Here is a 25039-nt window from a genome sequence, read left to right as displayed (position 1 = left end):
GATGTTCTTTCCTAGGGAAATTCCATTAATATCCTGGAAAATCCCTTTAACAATTGTTATCCGGACATTTTCCTCATTGTTATGTAAACGATATTTATAGAAGGAATTATAGTCACAGATTCCAGGAGCAGCGTCCTATTATGAACCGGTTTGTTAATTTAGATACCGGAGTCATAGATCTGCAATATAAATGAATGCAATTTGACATAAGGGGTATTCCCATCATCTTAAGGGGTGTTCTCATCACAGACATTTAGATAGGTCATAATTGTCTGATAGATGCGGGACCCACCACTGGGATCTGCACCTATCTTTAGAACGGGGGTCACAGTCGGCCCCCTATGTACCTCACCCTCAGCTTGAAAAAACACGTGGAATTTTAATCTGGATCGCCATGCCCCCAAAGCCCAATGGGCTCTGGCATCTGCCCAGGTTTGTACGATGTTGACCCTAACCAGTATTGTCCCATTCTCAAGATTGGTGGAAGCCCCATTGCCAAATTCTCACCAATCAGAATTCTATAACATATCTCATTTTTGGAACAACCCCTTCAGAGGTTCTCCATCTTAGGCCCTGTTCACATCACGTCAGAGCCCTTATTCGGAGGTATATGTTGGTAGGATTTGTCAACGTATAGACTTACAGTGGTATACGTCACCCATTGGACCCCATTGAAAAAAACTTATTCTGCGCATTATGTTTTTTTTTAGTCTACTGCGCTATTCCATACCTCAAAAAAAAAAAGGTGTGCTGACACATACCGGCCCGGCATATGCCAAAAGGACACACTTGTCATATACGCCAGATAAATAGGGGCCTATGGATACGTTCGCCATATGTGCCGAACATAGGGCTCTAACATGACGTGAACTCAACCTAAATCTTTAGAAAAATCTGATTAATAATGCTAAATAATTAGATAAGGAATGGCCTGGACTGACTGCTGCCAGGCTGCTCTTCTCTTGCTCTGCGGTCAACATTGCATATTTTGCTTTGCGCTTCTTTTCGGCATGTCTTACAGTCTGGTTGCTAGGGATACGATACTTAAAAACAACATACTTTTATATGAAGTTGTCAATCAGCACGTCCCTAGCAACCAGTTTGCATCAGATCTGCAGCTCGTGGCTGAATTGACAATCAGCTCAGGGCAGAGAACATCTGAGGGTATGTTCACACGACCTCTTTTCAGACGTAATGGAGGCGTTTTACGCCTCGAATTACGCCTGAAAAGACGGCTCCAATACGTCGGCAAACATCTGCTCATTGCTTGCAATGGGTCTTACGATGTTCTGTGCAGACGAGCTGTCATTTTACACGTCGCTGTCAAATGACGGCTCGTCAAAAGAAGTGCAGGACACTTCTTGGGACGTTTTTGGAGCCGTTTTCTCATAGACTCTATTGAAAACCGCTCCAAAAACGGCCGTAAAAAACACCACGAAAACGCAGTGAAGAACGCCGCGAAAAACGCGAGTTGCCCAAAAAACTTCTGAAAATCAGGAGCTGTTTTCCCTTGAAAACAGCTCCGTATTTTCAGACGTATTTTGTTCATCGTGTGAACATACCCTAAGGAGGCTTGACAGGGCTAAAGCCAAACTTTTCTATTTTTGCCATATTAATCAGATTTTTATAAAAATACATTTTAAAAATAAAACGTATTGTCGGAGGACAAAAATGGATACTCAAAAAAGCAGAAAACAACAATACGATTCATTGTGGCTTAGTAGACCAGGAAGCAAAAAGAAGCCCTCAACCTTCCTTCCTGGTGTAATAATAGCCGTACATCAAGGAGCACTAGAGTTTATATCTTCTATTACTAGGCCCCACTTTCCAAAAATATCACATATGACTTCTGAACAGATGATAGAAGTCATGCTTTGCACTATTGTTTTCTCTGGTTCCGCATCATTACGAATATAAAAATGGTACGGGGACTATCCCGGTGTCAAGTTCCCAATAAACTACCTTGAGATACGAGAGGAACCTTTTAAAAGCATCTAAGAAGTCATGTTACTCTTTACATGCAAGACATTTTTATTTTGTTCCATATTATATAAGTACCTATGGTCTCCGTTATTTCTGTGTTTGCTATTCCAAAGTCTTCTGCTCACGGCTGATGGTGGAGGAGATGTGGGTAGAGGAGGTGGAGGTATACAAGGAAGTGGAGGTAGGTCTCTTTTCCGAAGACCAGATGTAACTGGACCCAACTCCCCTTCATGTCGGAAAGTCCTCCTTGGTTTGGGTAAAGGGTTGATAGGTAACGTCTTCTCGGGTGCCCCAGGTTCCGTATATACATTGTCCACATTGCTGGTCCTTCGAGATGTTCTACCCTCTCCCACTGTCCCAAATATTGGCTCTGCATTCTCAGAATCTGACCCCCATTTCGTTTTTGTCCCCGGTTTGTTCTCCTGGTTCTCAGAATCCAACAAACTTTGCGGTGAATAATAGGTTCCTGGCAATTGTGGTAGCCCCTCCACTGGACCATCCTTCAATGAACGCTCAAACTTTTTAACTTGACTTAATACCGTTGCTTGGTCTTTCTTTGTGCTAACGACTTGCTCCTTGCTTTCCGCACTTAGATTACTCTCCTTCTCTACTTTTTTCTCTAGTTTTATAGAATCTTTTTGTTCATTATCCTTGTCCATTTCCCAGCTGAACATCCTTTTAATGCTTCCTTTCTGAAGGTTCTTGACATCATCCACATTCGTAGTAGTACCAAAGGAATCCTGTCTCTTCACCAATACAGACTCTTTCCTGCCAAGAACCGGGGACTGCGTCTCTCGTTTACCTTCCCATTCAGAAATCTTATCTTTGATGCTTGAGGTCTTCTTCAGTGTGATCTTTTGAGGTGACGGGGAAGGCTTGGTGTTCGATAACTGTTTTTTAAGTATAAGTCCTGGATCTTTGACGTTAATCTCCATCATTGGGTCATTGATGGTCATTTTGTTGCTGAGCATGTTCTGCCGTAAACCTTTTGTGTCTGTATTTCTTGGCCGGTTCTCCAGTCCTTTCAGAGGGCTTTCTCCAAGTTGAATGTCTTGAATATACTTTACGGAGTCAGATTTATGTACAGTTTGACTTTTTACACTCAAGTGAAGCTGAGGAAGTTCAAGTTTTTTCCAAGTCCCAGAGTTTTCTTTACCTGCAGGCGTCACCCTGGTGAGACAAGACACAAAAGTACCATTAATGTCATTGAAGTCATAATTTTTCAGGCAAAGGACGCTAATCGTTTCGGGATCACTGAGAAGCCTAATGACTGCATTAAATAGGTCTTTATGGAGGAACTGTGAGGGTGATTCTCAAATAATTACCTATATGGCTAGGTTTATGTCACACTCCATAAAACATTGTGCTTAACAAAAAGATCTTGTTTCCTTGGAAGACTGTGGTGGTCATGTATGAAGATGGTTCTAAGACGTCAGTGAAGGGTATCGGACTTGAGACAACAGACTTGAGACATTTATGAAACTGCCTCACATTTCATTCTAACAGCGAGTAAAGAAAGTAACAAAAAGTTGACCAAAAAGGTCTATAACGAAGAAGAAGATGGTCGGACTCTCATCGTGATGGTGTAACTTTCTTCTAAGACATATCCAAAGATTATCCAAATGTATGTGCCTAGTCAAAGAACTTTTCTAACCTTGGGTTTTTTAGCTCCAGGTAACTAACTACCAATGAACCCTTTTCTGGAAACACCCATATAAGGTCAATTTCACAAGGCCATAATGTGGCCAAATTTGTCAGTATTACACCCAGACCCTTTGGGTCAATTGAATCAAACATCCGAATTCAATGGTGATCTATGTTTAGTTCATTAGAAACGTGAGGGATCCAAGTGTTGCGGTCATAATATGGCCAAAAATTCTCAATATATTAACCACTCGTATACTAGTCGTGCGGTGGTACTTTTGGCCATCTTCCAGTCTGTATAGATATGTATTATATATGTTCCTCCTAAGTGAGTGACAACTAAACTTTGTACATTATCAGGCAATCCCGTCTTTGCCAGAAGGTCTGTAGGACCTAGGTCAACCCCCTGGAGATACGTCATATTTTGCTATCTCACAACCAGAGCTCATAGTTCACATATTCAGTCTTAGCAGTTGATTGATAGTTATTGACTCTTAACGTTCGACACTTAAAGTTCTTCATGGGATAATTTATGACATGAGCGCTTCTTATGTATGAAGAAGAGTTTGCCGGTGGGAACTATCTACTAGAGAATTTTTTTAATTTATTTTTTTCATTTCATTAGCATTTCTAGTCACAGCGTATTTATGCATGGCTAAATTGACATCCATATATACATAAGGCCAGTGGTGTAGCTGGGGTGCCGGCGGCTGCCTTTATCTCCTACAAGGTATTGGAGAAGATTGTGGGAAGGGTCACAAGTGCACTTTGCTCTATAAATGCGAATGCTCCTATATTAAAAATTGCTATATTAAACTCTCATTTTTGCCAGAATTCCCCTTTAAGGGCATCTGCAAGATACCCATAGTTTATAGTTAAATAGCCCTCGAAGGTACCCTAAGGAAAGCGCATTATAGTCACATTTATAGCAAAATGTTATAGAGTAAAATGTTGTCCGTTTCGCGTAGACTCTCCTAAAAAGGGTTAATGAACTCTATACAGCTCCATTTTATCACTTCCTGTGGTAAGTAGAGGAAGCAGAGAAAAGAAAGAAAACACAAAACGCGTCAGCAGCAGATCCGATTATTAATATGTGTATGAGTCAGCAAACGGTCAGAGCAAAAGGAATCGTTCTAAACTTTCACATCTGCTGGCTCCAAACTGTAAAAGAACAGTGAAAATAAAAGCCAAAACCCTGACATGGTGAGGCCGAGAAACCGCAAGCCACAACCGCAGTGGAGAACGGGAGGAAGGGCAGAACAACAAAGGGCCCGGATACACGGCTGGTAATCTATACTCCGCTGGCACAGACTGAGCAACACTATTCATACAGTAACTGCGGATATGAGTTTTTATCTTAGCTACACCAATATATTAGGGAAAGATGTTGGGTGAGGTATCAGCGTTTCGAGGAAAGGGTCAGGCTGACCCCAAAACGTGTAGCATTATTTACATAGATCCAACCAGTGGCTTCCTCTTCTGTAGCTAGCTTTCCGAGGAAGGAGAGCAGCCGTACCCAGCAGGGGTAATACCCTATATGCTCTCTTTCTCCGTGTACGCCTGTTGTATTGCGTTCCACCACAAGGGGGCGCTCACTATATACTTTTTTAATATGGAATTCAATGCATACAAAGTATGCAGTAAGCTCCCTCTAGTGGTGGCTGAAGGAAGCCAGAATATTATCATGCTGTTTAGGTTAATAGTGTATAACCAGCCGTCCCTTTTTATCCTGATCCTTTTTGTCTAAAAATACTGCCCTGACCCCACGACGCTCTGGCCACTTGCATGCATTACGATCTTAATGCATTTCAATGGATCGTTAAGTTGGCATTTCATGGCAAAAAGCCTTAAAGTGACACTGAACCTTTATATGGTATTTATCCTGAGACCAGCAATAAATTACCGGTAATTCCCTAGATTTTGTAAAACGCCAAACCTGTATTATACCTGGGCACAGTGCCTGCCTAGAATACACTGCCAGGCTGGCGATTTCCCAATTTTACCACTTAATATTAACTCCACCCTACCTGAAAAATGCCAAAGACAAGACTGTACCTGTTCACACTATAGCCGGTCCACATGTCAGTGCTAACAGTATAAGACACTGCTGTTTTCTGGCCACCTGTATTACTATAGGTGTCAGGTACAACAGTAAAGCTCCATCTTTTGAGAATATATATCGGGGTTCTGCATAAATAGCACTTCCCTAATATAACATTCTTATTGGAATCCCTCCCTTAAAGGGTTTTTTCGTTTTTATGTAAATAAAGTTTAATAAAGATATAAGTAAAAGTTCTGCAATATTCTAATATACTTTGTATTTCAACTTCTTACCTTTTCTCAAGTTTTCTGCTTGCTGTCAGTGATTGGGAACAATCTTTTTTTATCATCCAGAGGCTAATACTTTTCACAGCTGGGGGTTTGCTACAATTGTATCCAGTAAGCTAAAAGCAGCAGCACAACCAAATATTCTGTCCTGATCGTTTGCTACAATGTATCAGTGTAGGGTAAATGTATCATGCCCTCCCTCATCTGTCAGAAAAAACCCTTTGTACCATTTTTCTTACCTGTGACTAGAAAGATGCACAGCGTGATTCTTATTCCTGGTCACCTCAGCAGCCCGTCTCACAGTCATTGTGTCAGCATGTGACGTTACTCCCGCTCCCCTGTAACAAAACAAAAAGCTAAAGTTATCCTTCCGGTTGCCCGAAACAGGTGGTGCAAGTAAAGTTGTAACCGTAGTCAGCCATGTTGGAGGCTATGGATAAATGCCTTTTGTCACCCAGTCACTCACCTGCCTACATTAGTACACACAGATACGTTCCTGCTTTAAGGCCTTGTCCAGACATGGCAAAATTGCCTCAGATTTGTGGCAATGTACTGTACGATACATGTGGATGGGGTTTTAAAAACTCAGATCACGCATAGCGTAAAAATTGTAATTCACAGCATACCCATTCCTCTGCGGAAATCTTGTGGATTTTCACAGCAGATTCCACTTTTTCAATGTATAGGATGAAATCTTCAGTAAATCTCCATGTAACACATGCGGATTTTGCGAAATCCGTTGCAGATTTCTTTCGTGACGTCTGGACTTATCCTTCTTCGCTTTATTTATAAAAAGTTTAGATTCCCTTTACATACTTTCCGACAGTCCCGTTATTCATAAGAGGCAGGACTTGCATAAAAAGGGGTGTTCTTAGGCAGTTTGGGCCTAAATGTGGGTTGGTCTTAAAATGTCTCTGTCGGGCGGTATATGTTGGGTTTACCGTTTTATTGCTGGATAGAATAGCGTAGTAGATCACGCTATTCTATGCAGAGGCATCCAGTAGAAAAGCCTATACGTTAAATGTATATGTTTCTTTAACATGGTAGCCTATTGGTGACGGATGTCACTGTATGGCATCCCTTAAATGGAACTTTTCATGACGTATATGTTAAACGGATGTTATTATAGCACGAATGCGTTAAACTGTTAGGCATCCGGCCCCTATAGGTTATATTGGTATCTGTGTAACGGATACGTAATGAAAAGGGTCATAAGAGTTCATAACGTATACGTTAAACGGTTACATTTATAGCCAATGTATGATAGATGCCACTGTTAGACATCCATCACATTTCCGCTTAACGTATACGTTGGGAGCTTTTCCCGAAGCAAACGTCAAACTGAGACCACTAAACGCAGTGTGGAAAAAAATAAGAGAGTCTTTGTGCAGTAAAACTACGACACATATGGGTCAACTCAAGTTACAATACACAACATTTGACAGGCCTCAGGCTTCATTTATCAAAACAGGCCTTGTTGCCCACAGCAACCAATCAGAGCTCGGCTTACATTTCTCACACTGCTGTGGAAAAATGAAAGCTGCGCTGTGATTGGTTGTTATGGGCAACAAGGCCTGTTTTTGTCTTAGACAGTTCTGATAAATTTTCGCAATTAACTCCATAACTCAGCAATAATAAAAACACATAAATTGCTCCGGTTACAGGCAGGATTCCTGTGTAACCTCAGCTTCCAGCTGAGTACTCGGCTCTGTCAAATGGATCCTAATGCTCTGGTCAACCGTTCCGCCCAATTAAGCGTTGCAGGGCAAAGCTGTAGTCATCCCTGGCTGGAGGCCGGACGACTTTACACTGCGCCACTAATTGTGCCACTTCAATGCATCCTTACAAATTCGGTCGGTTACATAACCAGTGCCCTAAGCTTTATACGGATATTCTGGCAGAAAAACGAGAGTGCGAGGGAGGAGAGGTCATAAAAAGATCAAGAAATCGGAATTACAGCGCGGGGATAGAAAACAACAACAGAACTTTATTGTGGTTTACCCATCTCATTAAGTTATGGGGGTCCCACTGATCTTGAGAATAAGGCAGTCGCAGCCCTGTTTTATCGTTGCGTCCCCTTCTTCCCAGCACAATTACGCTCCCTAACCACCGTCTGTGCAGCGGACTGCAGCACGGCCTAATTCACTTGAATGGAGTCGTGCTGCAGTTCCCCAGGAACGCCGTTGTGCAGGGTAATACAGTTAATGAGGCGCAGGCGCTTCTCAGGATCGGTGCGGGTTGTAGAGTTCAAACCCCCACGATAGGAAAGCGATGGCATATCCCAGCAATAGGTCATTACTTTATGAGATGATAACCCTTTAAGGCTCAATAACTTGGAAATAATAAGGTACGACATGGCATTACGCAGCTGCTAAGCTAACAAAGACTTTCAAAATGCAAGACGACTTTACGAGAAACCGCCACTAACCACATCCTGACACAAAGTGTATCTCTTCAGTAATTTTTTGGTCCCATATTTTGGGCAGATTCTTTTTATAGGGTTCAAGCTCAGTTTTCTGACGCAGCGCTCCAAAGCCCCCTCATAGAGGTAGAGCGTACCATGGTCATATATTATTTTTTTTGCATACATCAGTAGTACGTGTGAATATATGAAACTTTTTAATATACAGGGTGGGCCATTTATATGGATACACCTAAATAAAATGGGAATGGTTGGTGATATTAACTTCCTGTTTGTGGCACATTAGTATATTGGAGGGGGGAAACTTTTCAAGCTGGGTGTTGACCATGGCGGCCATTTTGAAGTCGGCTATTTTGTATCCAACTTTAGTTTTTTCAATGGGAAGAGGGTCATGTGACACATCAAACTTATCGAGAATTTCACAAGAAAAACAATGGTGTGCTTGGTTTTAACGTTACTTTATTCTTTCATGAGTTATTTACAAGTTTCTGACCACTTATAAAATGTGTTCAAAGTGCTGCCCATTGTGTTGGATTGTCAATGCAACCCTCTTCTCCCACTCTTCACACACTGATAGCAACACGGCAGAAGAAATGCTAGCACAGGCTTCCAGTCGGAACAAAACACTGTATTTCCCATTGAAATCAATGGGCGGATGTTTGGAGGCATTCTGCTTTAGATTTTTCACCCGTTTTTCGGGCCGTGTGAAAATACCCTTATACAGCAAATAGAAGACAGGGGAGGAGGGGGATGCAGCTGCAGATTTTCACTCAGTGTTTCAGTAAAACAGTCTGAGGGAGAGAGACGGGAGGGCAAGCAGCAGGGGGCAGTATCCAATTGGCTCAGGGTACACAGCCGAGCACTTACATTACACCAGAAAGAGCCCACCCACTTAGCAAGCATGGAGAGGGAAAATGTGTATATAGAGAAACCATCAAAAAAGAAAAATAAGCTATGACGATTACACACTACATTTCTGTATCTTTAAAATTCTAAAAAATATATATATCTCCCCCTAGTGGTGGCTGCAGGCAACCAGAATTGTATCCTTCAACTCTATGGGTAGCCAGAGGATTTGGAGCTTTGTATCAGGAAAATAGAGCACAAGCCGATAAAGATATATTATTAATTTAATCAGCACATTCTATATACGCCACTGGCTCTGGTGTCAGTCCCTGCACCAGTCCTGATTATATTGTGCACATATGTTTTTCAGGCCAATGCCCCTGAACTGCAGCTTACAAACAAAATCAGGGAAACGCAACATTTCAGATGAATTCTGCATTGGATTTCCCAAGAGAAACGAGACGTTCTTGTTCCATGACGACATGCAGTCTGCCCATTAACCCCCGAGCTGCTACATTTTCTATTATATAACAGCGTATCTCAGAAGGATAATCATTGCACAACCAAGGTTATTAGAAGGTCATAGGGTATCCAGCCACCAAAAACAGCAGGACACCCCTTTCCCTTGTGGTCAGTCATAAAGCGTTACCATCTGCTGCCTGTAAACAACACTGAGGACCGGATGAAAGAGCAAAGAATGTGAAGGGCGGATAAAGATAACGGACAACATAGGAGTACATTATAAGGCTATTACAGGCCAGATCATCATGTGATCAAAGCAGAAGTGGGCAAACTATAGTTCAAAGGAAATAGCCCAAAAAATATTCAGCCTGTGGTTGGCGAAGTATGTTGGATCTCAGGGTTGGCAACAAAGATAATTTCCAGAGACCCAATGCAGCTTAGTAGTGTATCTAAGCCTATTATGTAAGATACAGTCTGCTGAGCCGGTGTATCTAAACCTATTCGGTGTGATCCTGTACGCTGAGCTTGTGTGTCTAAGCCTGTCATCTGGAGTATCTAAGCTCATCATGTGTGATGTCTGATGTGCATCTAAGCATGTCATATGTGACACTGCTGAGAAGCTGTATCTAAGCCTGTGCGTGATGGTGTATCCTGAGCTGACATATCTAAGCCTATCTTGTGTGATATTGTCTGCTGAACGGTGTAGCCAAGTCTAATCTGTGTGATACTGTCTGCTTAGCTGCTGTATCCAAGTTTCTCCTGTGTGACACTACTAAGCTGCTGTATCTAAGCCTGTCCTTTGTCATACTGTTTGCACAGCTGCTGTATCTAAATCTGTCCTGTGTGGTTTCTCCATTCCTATACACAGCTGCTTTCAAAATTCTGCTGGTTGCCCATGGAAACAGACAACGGTTTAGCTCCACCCCTCTGTCAGACTTTTGAACAGTCTAGCTCCAATTTTGTCACAGTCACCTGAGCCCCCACAATGCACTGCAGTCTGGTAACGGGGAGATCTTCGGTATATTATGATAACAGGTCACCCGGCTGCTGTTTTTATTCCCACTTGGCAGGTGCAGCGTGAGGAAGGAGAAATGTTTATGTATCTAGTTTATTCAATTGCTCTATGGGCAGGATATGTACATACATCTCTATGGAATTGTGTGTTGTGTGCTGTACTGTACAGGTTGAGCAGACTTGAGTTTCTAATGATTGTCACATGCTCTATGAAGCTTCATACCCAGGTTATGCCAGGAAAGTGCTGCCTCTCAAATTTGGAGGCCTAACGGCATGGGCTTTCTGTGCCCTTACTCTAACCATTATTTATTAACCTCATCCCAACCACTAAATATATATATGTCTGCCGTATAGAACATGAGCTTCTTCAGTTTATACCAGCCTAGTGGCGGTACCCATTCCCCACTGTATGGCAGTATTATGTGAGCCCTGTATGACACTATAATGTAGACACTGTATGGCAGTATTATGTGAGGCCTGTATGACACAATAATGTAGACACTGTATGGCAGTATTATGTGAGGCCTGTATGACACAATAATGTAGACACTGTATGGCAGTATTATGTGAGCACTGTATGACACCATTATGTAGACACTGTATGGCAGTATTATGTGAGGCCTGTATGACACTATAATGTAGACACTGTATGGCAGTATTATGTGAGCACTGTATGACACCATTATGTAGACACTGTATGGCAGTATTATGTGAGGCCTGTATGACACTATAATGTAGACACTGTATGGCAGTATTATGTGAGGCCTGTATGACACTATTATGTAGACACTGTATGGCAGTATTATGTGAGCCCTGTATGACACTATAATGTAGACACTGTATGGCAGTATTATGTTAGCACTGTATGACACCATTATGTAGACACTGTATGGCAGTATTATGTGAGGCCTGTATGACACTATAATGTAGACACTGTATGGCAGTATTATGTGAGGCCTGTATGACACCATTATGTAGACACTGTATGGCAGTATTATGTGAGCCCTGTATGACACCATTATGTAGACACTGTATGGCAGTATTATGTGAGCCCTGTATGACACTATAATGTAGACACTGTATGGCAGTATTATGTTAGCACTGTATGACACCATTATGTAGACACTGTATGGCAGTATTATGTGAGCCCTGTATGACACCATTATGTAGGCACTGTCAGTATTATGTGAGCACTGTATGACACCATTATGTAGGCACTGTCAGTATTATGTGAGCACTGTATGACACCATTATGTAGACATTGTATGGCAGTATTATGTGAGGCCTGTATGACACTATAATGTAGACACTGTATGGCAGTATTATGTGAGGCCTGTATGACACTATTATGTAGACACTGTATGGCAGTATTATGTGAGGCCTGTATGACACTATTATGTAGACACTGTATGGCAGTATTATGTGAGGCCTGTATGACACTATAATGTAGACACTGTATGGCAGTATTATGTGAGGCCTGTATGACATCATTATGTAGACACTGTATGGCAGTATTATGTGAGGCCTGTATGACACTATTATGTAGACACTGTATGGCAGTATTATGTGAGTACTGTATGACACTATAATGTAGACACTGTATGGCAGTATTATGTTAGCACTGTATGACACCATTATGTAGACACTGTATGGCAGTATTATGTGAGCACTGTATGACACCATTATGTAGACATTGTATGGCAGTATTATGTGAGGCCTGTATGACACTATAATGTAGACACTGTATGGCAGTATTATGTGAGGCCTGTATGACACAATAATGTAGACACTGTATGGCAGTATTATGTGAGCCCTGTAGGACACTATTATGTAGACACTGTATGGCAGTATTATGTGAGCCCTGTATGACACTTATGTAGACACTGTATGGCAGTATTATGTGAGCACTGTATGACACCATTATGTAGACATTGTATGGCAGTATTATGTGAGGCCTGTATGACACTATAATGTAGACACTGTATGGCAGTATTATGTGAGCCCTGTATGACACCATTATGTAGACACTGTATGGCAGTATTATGTGAGCCCTGTATGACACCATTATGTAGACACTGTATGGCAGTATTATGTGAGCACTGTATGACACTATAATGTAGACACTGTATGGCAGTATTATGTGAGCACTGTATGACACTATTATGTAGACACTGTATGGCAGTATTATGTGAGCCCTGTATGACACTATAATGTAGACACTGTATGGCAGTATTATGTGAGCACTGTATGACACTATTATGTAGGCACTGTATGGCAGTATTATGTGAGCCCTGTCTGACACCATTATGTAGACACTGTATGGCAGTATTATGTGAGCCCTGTATGACAATATTATGTAGACACTGTATGGCAGTATTATGTGAGCCCTGTATGACATCATTATGTAGACACTGTATGGCAGTATTATGTGAGCCCTGTATGACACTATAATGTAGACACTGTATGGCCGTATTATGTGAGCACTGTATGACACCATTATGTAGACATTGTATGGCCGTATTATGTGAGCACTGTATGACACTATTATGTAGGCACTGTCAGTATTATGTGAGCCCTGTATGACACTTATGTAGGCACTGTCAGTATTATGTGAGCCCTGTATGACACTTATGTAGGCACTGTCAGTATTATGTGAGCACTGTATGACACTTATGTAGGCACTGTCAGTATTATGTGAGCACTGTATGACACCTATGTAGGCACTGTCAGTATTATGTGAGCACTGTATGACACTTATGTAGGCACTGTCAGTATTATGTGAGCACTGTATGACACCTATGTAGGCACTGTCAGTATTATGTGAGCACTGTATGACACCTATGTAGGCACTGTCAGTATTATGTGAGCCCTGTATGACACTTATGTAGGCACTGTCAGTATTATGTGAGCACTGTATGACACTTATGTAGGCACTGTCAGTATTATGTGAGCACTGTATGACACCTATGTAGGCACTGTCAGTATTATGTGAGCACTGTATGACACCTATGTAGGCACTGTCAGTATTATGTGAGCACTGTATGACACTTATGTAGGCACTGTCAGTATTATGTGAGCCCTGTATGACACTTATGTAGGCACTGTCAGTATTATGTGAGCACTGTATGACACCTATGTAGGCACTGTCAGTATTATGTGAGCACTGTATGACACTATTATGTAGGCACTGTCAGTATTATGTGAGCACTGTATGACACTTATGTAGGCACTGTCAGTATTATGTGAGCACTGTATGACACTTATGTAGGCACTGTCAGTATTATGTGAGCACTGTATGACACTTATGTAGACACTTTATGGCAGTAGGACACTACAAGGTAGAAACTATATAACAGTACTATATGAGCACTGTATGACACTCATGTAGAGACTATATAGCAGTATATGTGAGCACTGTATAACACTTATGTAGAGACTGTATAGAAGTACTTTGTGAGCATTTTTTGGCACCGTTATTTGGTACTGATGCACAGCACGGCACAATTTTGTCAGTATTATGGCACTTTTACTACTCCAGTGTCATTCATTCTACAACTAATGTGATAACCATATGACTTTCATTTCTGCTTATGAAACTACAAAGATTTGGCGTTTCTTGTCAGCAATTAAAAAAATTGTATTTCCCTTTTCCACTTCCTTCATCTTATTTAAAGAAAGCGGTAATTCTTCAAAAACAGCAATAACGGATTGAGACACCAGGGTTAATGCAGGTCAAACATATGGACGCCGTACGCAAATAAGGAAACCTGAGCTCTATATTAGTGAATGGAAATCATCTTCATTTAGAGAGTCCATATTTTAATAGTTCGAACTACAGATCTCATGCTCCTGTGGGGTAGTCACCAGATATACACCAGAGGTCCTGAGGGCGTACACAATACCTACACCAGGATAGACAACCCCTTTTTTGTCTACAGCTCATAGGCAGAACTAGGTTTCTCCATGGTTACAGACTACAAATAAACCCGGTGTGTAGTCTGATCCTGCAGTCATATGGTCATCCACTCCCTTTGTCAACCTACAGATGGAAGAAAGTAATATATGACTACAGGACCAGACTACGTACAGGATATGCTTGTAGTCTGTAACCATGGAAACACAAGTCTGAATAGGAGCTACACAATTTATTGCTTCATTGTCTATTTTCGATACATTAGAGCAATCAAATAAATTGTTGCAAAAGTATACATACCCTATAACATGCCGGATTATAAGGGTACGGCTACAGAATGATTTCAGGAGGGGTCGGCTGCTATTTATACCTACATTTTTATTATTTCGGCAACCAAAAAGTTATTAGAAACATAATAATGATTCACCATGGTGACGCTTGGTGATATTTGACGTGAGTGTGACAGTTGTGTCATACACTTTATGCGCTGTTGGCAAGGGTAGCGGTGGGCCGCGGGGAGGGGGTTACATATTCGTTCTGAAGCCAGCTTGTTTATTTTGCAGATACGAGATGTGGATATTCTCTCGCAGCAGGAGATGGTTCAGGGATGAGAGCGCCATTGTTGGTCTGCAAAGTGCTGAGAGAGTGTTATAGAGATATTTTACAGGGGACCGATAGTTTCCAGCTGATCGGGAGAATGGAGGGGGGAGGTGGGGATCCCGCAGGGGACGAAGGTCTGGCAAGGGAAATTTGCTGGGTTTCTGGGACCTTGTACTGAATATCAATGTGACGGATGAAAGGAACTGCTGGGCACAGATGCCCAAAAAACAAGTGTAACCAGCTGTGCGAGCAGACAAGGAGCGCCCCCCCCCCTCGACTCAAGAACAATACCAGCACTGATTAACTGTTTCACCACCAGAACCTTGAAAATTGTTACTGTAACTTCCATAGAAATAACTAGCCAACGATTAGATCAGCGATGAGAAATAGATTTTAGCAGAGCCGCTACATTGTCACAGGCAGCAAAGTGACAGCGTCAGCAGTTCTAGGCCGTGAGGATCCCAACAAACAGCTCCTCATATCTCAGCTTCCTAGGCTCGTGTGAGTGTAACATGGGAGACAGTGAGATATTGGGGTCTTTCCGTTTTATATAGAGCGTAACCATTGTATAACAACAAGTCAAGATCTGCAACAAAGATAGTTTATGTTCCGATTCCTTGGAAATATACCTATTTATATGCGGAGGCTGAAAATACATACAGACCTAATACTTCTCACAGCTGAGGGTTTGCTATAACGGTGTCCAGTCCAGACAATCCTAAACAGTCTGGACTACAGGTTGATATATTTTACCTGCACTGAAACATTGTAACAAATTTGGGACAAAATCAGGACAGGAGAAAGATTTGTGCTCCTGTATGGGCTGCATGTATTTTATTCTACCATATAGCTGCCTCTATAGCATACCTCCCAACCACCACGGAGCCAGCAAGACAGTCCCGTATTACAGGCGGTGTCCCACTGTCCTGGGCGGCCGGTGGCATGTCCCAGAGTTAACTGCATCAGCAGATACGGTCTAATCAAATGGTGGAGCAGGGAGTTATCAGCTCCCTGCTCCACTATTTACTATGTAATGCAGGTCGTGAGCGGCTCTGCACAGGCAGGCGCGATGCAGTAACGTCAGCTCACCTGTCTGCGCCAGGCTACGCAGACCGGAGGAGCACAACGATCCTCCAATCGTCGTGGGAAAAGGGTTAGGGGAGTTTTTATTTTATTAGGTAGTGTGGGAGCATTATACTGCGTGGGGGCAGCTATAGGGGCATTATACTGTGTGGAGGCAGCTCTGGGGGCATTATACTGTGTGGGAGCATTATACTGCATGGGGCAGCTATAGTGGCATTAACTGTATGGAAACAGCTATAGGGCCATTATACTGCGTGGGGGCAGCTATAGGGGCATTATACTGTGTGGGGGCATTGGAATGTGTGGGGGCAGCTCTGGGGGCATTATACTGTGTGGGGGTAGCTATGGGGAAATATACTGTATGGGGGGCACTATACGGGGCATCATACTGTGTGGGGCACTATAGGGGCATCCTACTGTGTGGTAGGTGGGGGCCCTGTTACAGATTTTGCAGTGGGGCCCGGGAGCTTCATGTTACGCCTCTGGCTGTCCTCTTGGAGATGTCATTTGTATTTGTGCATCTTATTCCATGGCTTCCCGTCCTCTCTCTACATTCATTTTCACGAAGAGAAAAGACTGCGTACGTTCAGCTCCACACATAAGCGGAAACAGGACTGTTTTAGGGCAAAACCTGATCGTAGAAGGAAGATCTCTGGAGAGGAACAGGGGTCACCGGGGGACAGGGCAGAATGTTTAACCATTTGTCTGCTGTGTACACTGCGTCTTCAATTTTCTATACAATTGAAAAATATCATGAAAATTCTTACATTTTGCATTTGCAAAAATAATCAATACCCCGACTGACCCAAAAATAAATACATTTCTATCAGTTTTTTCTTAGTAATATCTGTTCCTACGAAAGCTGGGTGACATCCAATAAGATGCAACTAACCCAGCTTTCCCGGGCTCCTGAGCGTCAAATTTGACTTGGTATGTAACAATATGAAAGGAAACAATAAGGTTGGACAGGCGGGATTTTGATTAGTGGATATGTAATGTCAAATACTTTTGTGTCAAAAAAAGACAAAAGTATAGAAGGTATGATACATTTATTGGCTAACCATAAAAGTTCTATATGCGGCTTTCAGAGCACACAGGCTCCTTCTTCAGGCAGGGCAACAAATTAAAAAACAACAAAGAAAGAAAAATTTGGGAATTCAAGATGATGATTAAATTCCAGTCATTGACACAAGGCCCCAATCTTGGGTCTCATGAACACGACCGTAGCCATGTGCACGTGATTTTCGGGTCGGCCAGCCACGGAGTGTCAGCCGCGAACCGCCCGCAAATCGTGGGCCATGCACATGGCCGCGGCCATTCTTTTCAATGAGCCCGGACCGCAGAACACGGCCGTAATAAGGCTTGGCTGTTCTTTCTGCGGTCCAGGCTCCTGGGCCATGCACGGACCGTGGAAACCACGGGTGTGTGCATGGCCCCATAGGAATGAATGGGGCCGCAATTCTCCCGTGGATTTTCGGGGGAATTGCGGCCGCAAAAGCAAGTTCGTGTGCATGAGGCCTAACACCTGGAATTATGAGCCACTACATGGACACACGTCACATCCCCCAACAGACGGACTCCGTTTTATTGCCCCGGCTTATCTTAATGATGTATCACTTCATGTACTAATTGTCTTTGTGTAACATCTAAATGTTGTGCTTTTTTCTAAGTCATTCATTTGTAAACTGCCTGAAGAAGGAGCCTCTGTGCTCTGAAAGCCGCATATAGAACTTCTATGGTTAGCCAATAAAGGTATCACAGCTTCTATACTTTTGTCTTTTTTTACACAAAAGTATTTGACATTGCATATTGTTTCTGGCTAACACGGTACTACACTATTTTTTACTGTACTTCGTGATTAGTGGATATGAGATCTTCCCCTCTGGATCTGAATCACAGCCGTTACTTTGTTTTGCTCAGCTGCGTTACAGCTCATCCTGACATAACCGTGCCCTTTACCAGTGACCTCTAATTGTGACTTTCACCACACGCCGGACGTGATGGTTTTTCTCACGGTGGAGCACAGGAAGTGACACGGATAATAACAGGAAGTGACACAAAGAAACATTACAGCCGATCGCCATTAACAAAGATGTGTGCAAATAGTAAAATAGCCGATATATATATATCCCTTCCCGGGAGAGATGACGACCATGGCGTCTAAGCAATTAGAAAAAGTTATGGGATAGTGGGGTGGCGATTGTTGCCATGGCAGCGTGGGGGCCTAATGAAGGCCCTTAGATCTGCCATCTTTCTACTCCTATTAAACCCTTAATAGGAGAAGATAAAAAACACGATAGTTTAAACCGCACAGTAAAAGTCGTTTTTACCGCGCGGTGAACTCTCTAACAACGAAACCCATAAAATAATGGAGGAATCATTTTTTTTCCATAGCCTCCCACAAATAAATTTCTTTCAGTTTCTCCGTACATCATATATTACAAAAAGACTGAGTGCACACGGGGCAAATACGCTGCATAAAAGCACGCAAAGTATCCACTGTGTGCCGCAGGAAATTCCGGATGAAAAACCGCACCAAACTGTGGCGCAGTTTTTTGTGCGGAATGTCCGCAGCGGTCACATGGGATGAAACGTCATCCCAGGAGGCCGGCCTGGACGAAGAAACACAGTGTTATGGGTAAGTATAAGATAACTTTTTTTCTGAGTTGCGTTTTTTTCCCTCGGAATCGCTCTGAACCAGCCGCCAAAAAACGCGACAACTGCTATTTGTTGCGAGTTTTACCTCCCCATTGAATTCATTGAGGAAAACCCGCAACAAATAGGCAGCGTTTACACGAATACAAATGACATCCTGCGGAATAAAATTCCGTACCGCCGGTCAGATGAGATTTGTTTTATCTCATCCACTTTGCTACTACTGTATTTACTGCGGATTTTCCGCAACTAATTCCGTTGCGGAAAATCTGCAGTATTTACGCAACGTGTGAACTGACCCTAAATGGTTCCGTGAATAACTGCAACTCATCCCGCAAAAAACAAGCCCTCATACGGCTATAATTGACAGAAAATGTTTAAAAAAACTTACGGGTTTTGGAAAGTGGGGCGGAAAAACTAAAATGAAAACATGAAAAACGGCTGCGGCGGGAAGGGAATACAGTATATATATTCACAAAGGAATACGTACATCATAAATCACAGCGCCAATTCTGTATTTGATGAGGTAATATATATCTGAGCGCCTGGGCTAGGCATGGACTTTAGGTGTGTGACTGTTTTACCTATTAGGGCAGATTTATCAATGTAATTACAGTAATTAAGTTTTCTGGTGTAATTACATTGAAAAATATGGCGCCATGTTTGCCAAGCACCTGCACTCATTTTTCTATCACATACGAACGTTTTGGGAAAAGAGAATGGGGCTTCGGATCCACCGTTTCTTTTTTTGCTTGGATTATGCAATCATCAACAGGGCGCACAGGTATAAGGTCCTGTTCCTAACGCTTTAGAGCCCTATGTTCAGGGTATGCGCTAGGAAAGCTCCCGGCGCAAACACCAAACGTATCCATAGGCCCTCATTCAAGTTTACTTTTTTACTATAAGGGTATGTTCACACGCTAGACTAAAAACGGCTGTCAAGGGAAAACAGCTCCTGATTTTCAGCCATTTTTTAAGCAAACTCCCGTTCTTCGCTGCGTTTTTTTACGACCACTTTTGAAGCTGTTTTTCTATAGAGTCAATGAAAAACGGCTCCAAAAACGTCCCAAGAAGTGACATGCACTTCTTTTTCGCGGGCGCCCTTTTATGTGCCGTTTTTGGAAAACGAGGCGTAAAAAAACGTCCCGTCGGAATAGAACGCCATATTTCCCATTGAAATCAATGGGCAGATGTTTGTAGGCGTTCTGTTTTGGATTTTTCAGCCAGGCAAAGGCCGAAAATAGCCCGTGTGAACATACCCTAGAAGTCTATTGCCGATATATGCCTATGCAGTGGCAACTTTCCTTCAGAGGTATACAAAACACAAACGCAACAGGTACAGCACCTTAATACATTTTCCCCCTTGGACCTTCTTTATCAAAACTGCCTAGCAGAACAGGCCTTGTTGTCCATAGCAACCAATCAGAATGCAGCTTTCATTTATCCAGAGCAGTCTAAGAAATAAAAGCTGTGCTGTGATTGGTTGCTATGGGAAACAAGACCGGTTTTGATAAATGAGGCCCCTGACGTGTGCAACTCATGACTACAACAATTTCTTGACTGCAACTATGGCACAACTCACAACAGTCGCTCCCCAATAAGACGGAAATGGGGACCACAGAAGTCGTATCACAGTTGTGGAAATCTTTCCATTCATTTCGAGGTGGGAAAAGCAATGTAGATTCAAATGAAATATAGCTGCCATTACAACTACCCAAAGGGAGGTGTCACCCAACTTTCCCGGTATCCTGTGTGAACTTGGCCTCCAAGTGAATCTCCGCCTTTTATCTTCGTCATGTCTTTGTCCTAAATTCTGTGCCAATACATTTTTTAACATGGCTCAAATCCCTACATAGACAGAGTTAAATGTATCTACATGCAGCCACCACTAGGGGGAGCTTACTGCATATGGTGTTACTATTGAATTCTATGTCTAAACAGTATGCAGTGAGCTCCCTCTAGTGGTGGCTGCAGACAGTCAAAATTTTATTTAAACCTAGGACTATTCAGGGATTTAGGAAAAGCTAAAGAAAAAAAAAAAAATTGGGTGTTATTTTTAGTGCACGGCTTCTTCTTTGAATCCCTCAGTCATGACTGAATTTTGCCTAGAGAAATCCTTTAAATAAATTTAGATTCAGACGTCTTGCAGATCTCAGCACTTGTAATCGGCTCGGTGTTCAGTGCCCCCATCTCTATTACATTCCACTCCTCCCCCATCCTCTTAGTGTATGACCGCATGCTTCCCAGACTGGACTGGAGCCAGGATGTGTGTATGGACACAAGCAGCTCCCAGAGACAGCGCTCCTTAGATCCCTGGAAGAATATAAACAATATCCTTATTCCAAGAAGCCCGTGAGAATAGACGAGTCTGCAGCTGACTTTTGCCTTTGGGAATCCAGTGCTCCACAATCTACACTTAATGCCTTTCCAGGTACTAGTCCCCGCTCTAGTGTCACTTAAAGGGCCACTCCATTCCATAATCACAGATCTAGTGTCACTTAAAGGGCAATTCCATTCAGAATTTATATTAACATCAAAAGGTGCAGTAAACATTCCTTAGTGATGTAGTACAGACATTATAAAAAATAGATTATGCTAAATACTTGTTTTTTTATTCCGAAAGTCTTTCCCATCATGCTTCAGGGCGTGGCACAGATTTCAGACTCTCTGTAAGGTGGACGGAGTGATCTCCTGTGCTCGTTGTCGCCCCCTGCTGAGTAATGCATGTGAATGAACTGCAGAGAGGAGCGGGGGAAGGGAGGTGACAACTGCTCTGAGCACATTTCTTGCTTATAAAGGTTCCTGTCATTTTCAGGGCCGTTCAGCCATTTTCCTATCAAATGAAGCTGAATATTATTTATATTTGTCATTTATATTATTATTAAATACACTTATTTATATTTAGTTATAGTTTTGTTTTTTTGTTACCTCATTTTGATCTATTTGTGGATGTTTTGTTGACCAGTTCCTAAAACTTCGATGCGGTTCTAACTGCACCTCAACGCAAAGTGTGAATAGGCTCTTAGGGTATGTTCACACGACTTATTTTAGGCTGTTCTTAGGGCCATAGATAGCCGAAAAATGGCCGCGAAATCGGAAGTAGAACGCCTATAAACATCTGCCCATTGATTTAAATGGGAAATACGGCGTTCTATTCCGACGAGGCGTTTTTTATGCCTCATTTTTTTAAAAACGGCGCGTAAAAAGACGCCCGCGAAAAAGAAGTGCATGTCACTTCTTGAGCCGTTTTTCATTGACTCTATAGAAAAACAGCTCCGAAAACGACTGTAAAAAATGCAGCGAAAAAACGGGAGCGGTTTTCCCTTGAATTTACATTCGCATAAAATACACGCCTTATGCAGTCAGATTGACGGGACTATTAGCAAATATTCAGGGTCAACCCAAAACAATTGCACCGCAATGGGTTTTGGCCCCAGGCCTCATGGCCAGAATCGGTTTCTACCTAAAGGGTCTGAATAGATGAACTTATCACAAGTGCGCAGGTCATTCATGCCCAGTTTAATTACATTGGCGCAATCCATCTTACTGGCTCCCAATGGTGCTCGCATAATAGATTCCTCCATTTTAACAGGTTACTATAGCACAAGTGCCAACCGCTCCTTCCAACCACGAGGGTTAATACTAAAATCCGCAAGTTTTCTGTATTACCACATCAGATTGTCCAAAATAGAAACCACCTGGAGGATTTCACAATCGCAAATGAAGACCTGGAAACTGGAGACGTTCCTCACTAATCCTCATAGGAGTCATAAATGGCTGACGCTGGCCACAGGGGAGGGGGCGAATGATTATTATGATTATTATATCTCATTATACTCGCTATCTCTGGAGCATTGACATCAGGGATATTCAGGATTATATAGGACCGCCTATTATATATTTAAGGCGGTCCTGGTCCTTAAAGCCCGCACCATAGTAATCCGCCAGCTGAATGTTGGGTGCCCGGCACCGCTTCTGTCTTCTCTGTCCTCACGTGTACAGCACGGTGTGTAAAATAGAATACCGCCGCTGCCTCTATTGGTCCCCCTGATCATGTGACTGGTCACGTGATCGCCGAGATTCTGTTAGTGGAAGGCTGCTGCTGCGTCTAACACGATACAGCACAATCCTATCAGTCCTATAATCACTATAACAGGGGACTATTAGGCCCCATTCAGACGAGCGTGTAACTTGTCCGTGTGACGGCCGTTAAACAATGAGCGTCACACAGTCGCATGTAATTTAATGGGGCCGTTGTTTCAACGGAGCGTGTGAAGGGTCCGTGGAAAAATAGGACATGTCCTTTTTGTTTGCGTTTTCACGCATCCCTCCATAGACTATAGTCTATGAGGGATCCGTGATAACGCGTCCCGCACGGGTATATCTTGAACGTGAAAAACTGCGGTTAACCGTGCCAACCTTTTCTAAGGGTCCTCTTACACGGTCCGACGTGGGCCGTGTAATCGAGTGCCGATCAACGAGACAGCTCGTTGATCGGTGATCATTTGCTCTTTTCACAGGGAGCTATACATGGGGACAAGCGATCGTTACTCTGATCGATCCTCCCCATACATCTCTATCATGTTGGTGGCACATCTGTTTACACTGGGAGATGTGCTGCCGGCAACGATAATATTATAGGCTGCATAAACGGTACAGTCAGCCGATGAACGAGCGTTTGCCCGATAATTGGCCCGTGTAATTGGGCCTTAACAGCAATTAATTGGACCATCTTATCTCCAGTTGCTGTGTATTTGAATGCAATCTATTGTTCCCTGTTATCAGCCATAAAACATCCAACTGATATGAAAACCTCTTGTCAATCGTTAATCACCACAAGAGGGAGCACTTTAACGATCACAAACACTAGATACCATTGAAATGAATTAGGCCATTGTCTCATAAGGCTATGTTCACACGTACAATTAAAAACTGCTGTTTTCAAGGGAAAACAGCCCCTGAGTCTGCCTCCTGTGATATTTCATCCCATGTGACTCCTGAAGCCAATCACAGTCATCACGGGAGAGCGCCTGGAAACAGAGGAGCCGGAAAGAGCAGAGACGCCGTTTTTTATTTTTCTAGCACTCGTTTTATGCAGCCGAAAATCTGTCTGAATATACGCACACCATTCGGGGCGATTATTCAAATGGATTTTCCTGCACCTTCTAGGTCGTATACACTGCAGACTTTTCCGCAACGTATATGCCTGGTGTAAACATCCCCTAAATATAAGAATTAAAGCAGACGGGAGCCTATAACTGAATTGTGATGTGTTATAATGTATCACTGGTGGGGATGATGATGATGATGATGAAGTTCTTCCTCTATGTGATGGATTTATGTTGTGTTCTACAAATGACCAAGTAACCACAAGGCAGAGGAAAGATTCCCCTGTGCTGGTAGGAAAATCCTACTAACCTCACAAAGTAAAGCAAAAAAATGGTAAAGTAACAAGTATGAAATATTATATATATATATATATATATATATATATATACGTATACGGGGTCTATCGAGACCCATATTTATGACATCCAGAACCCTTTTAAAATCTTTCAACAAGTTAACCATCACAATATTCTGTGGCAGAGTTCCATAGTGTGACTGCTCTTACAGTAAAGAACCCTTCTATGGTAATGGTGAAGCCTTCTTTCCTTTAAATGTAGTGGACGCCCACACTTGTCATGGTTACAGGTCTAGGTGAAATAAAGATCTCTGTTCTGTCAATAGGATCGGTTCAGGGAGAAAGACAGGGTTTTTACAGTTAAAGGGGTTCTCCTGGCATTTTATATTGATGGCCTATCCTTAGGATAGATCATAAATATCAGATCGGTGAAGAGTAGACTCCTAACATCGCCGCCGATCAGCTGATGGAAGGGCCACTCCATAACTTACCAGGCACAGCGCCATACACAACTGTAGTGGCTGTGCCTGGGATTGCGGTTCCGGTCTCATTCAAGTGACCCATACTATTTTTAATTAGGGGCCTTATGGTCAGTGATCGTATTCCTGTAATATTAATACCTAGTGTTTTTGTTGGTCTAGGGTGATGAAGGGGTTAATATTGATATCTATTATCCATGGTGGTC

At 42.5% G+C, this 25039-nt stretch overlaps 1 protein-coding gene across 2 annotated transcripts in view; it reads right to left on the bottom strand.

Annotated features, from left to right (window-relative positions):
* DENND2A (DENN domain containing 2A) overlaps positions 1-25039 on the bottom strand; it is a 74782-nt gene that overhangs the window by 29507 nt on the left and 20236 nt on the right. For both annotated transcript variants that reach the window (XM_075855896.1, XM_075855895.1), the window contains exons 2-3: positions 6195-6293; positions 2059-3153 (exon numbers count right to left, since the gene is read on the bottom strand). In XM_075855896.1, the coding sequence (XP_075712011.1) occupies positions 2059-3153; positions 6195-6262 (1163 nt within the window). In that variant the 5' untranslated portion in view covers positions 6263-6293. The remainder of the gene's footprint in view (positions 1-2058; positions 3154-6194; positions 6294-25039) is intronic.

Source organism: Rhinoderma darwinii, chromosome 3 (genome assembly GCF_050947455.1).
Source record: "Rhinoderma darwinii isolate aRhiDar2 chromosome 3, aRhiDar2.hap1, whole genome shotgun sequence".
NCBI lineage: Eukaryota > Metazoa > Chordata > Amphibia > Anura > Rhinodermatidae > Rhinoderma > Rhinoderma darwinii.
Note: the sequence above shows the minus strand (reverse complement) of the source record. Positions and strands in the feature narration are given on the sequence as shown.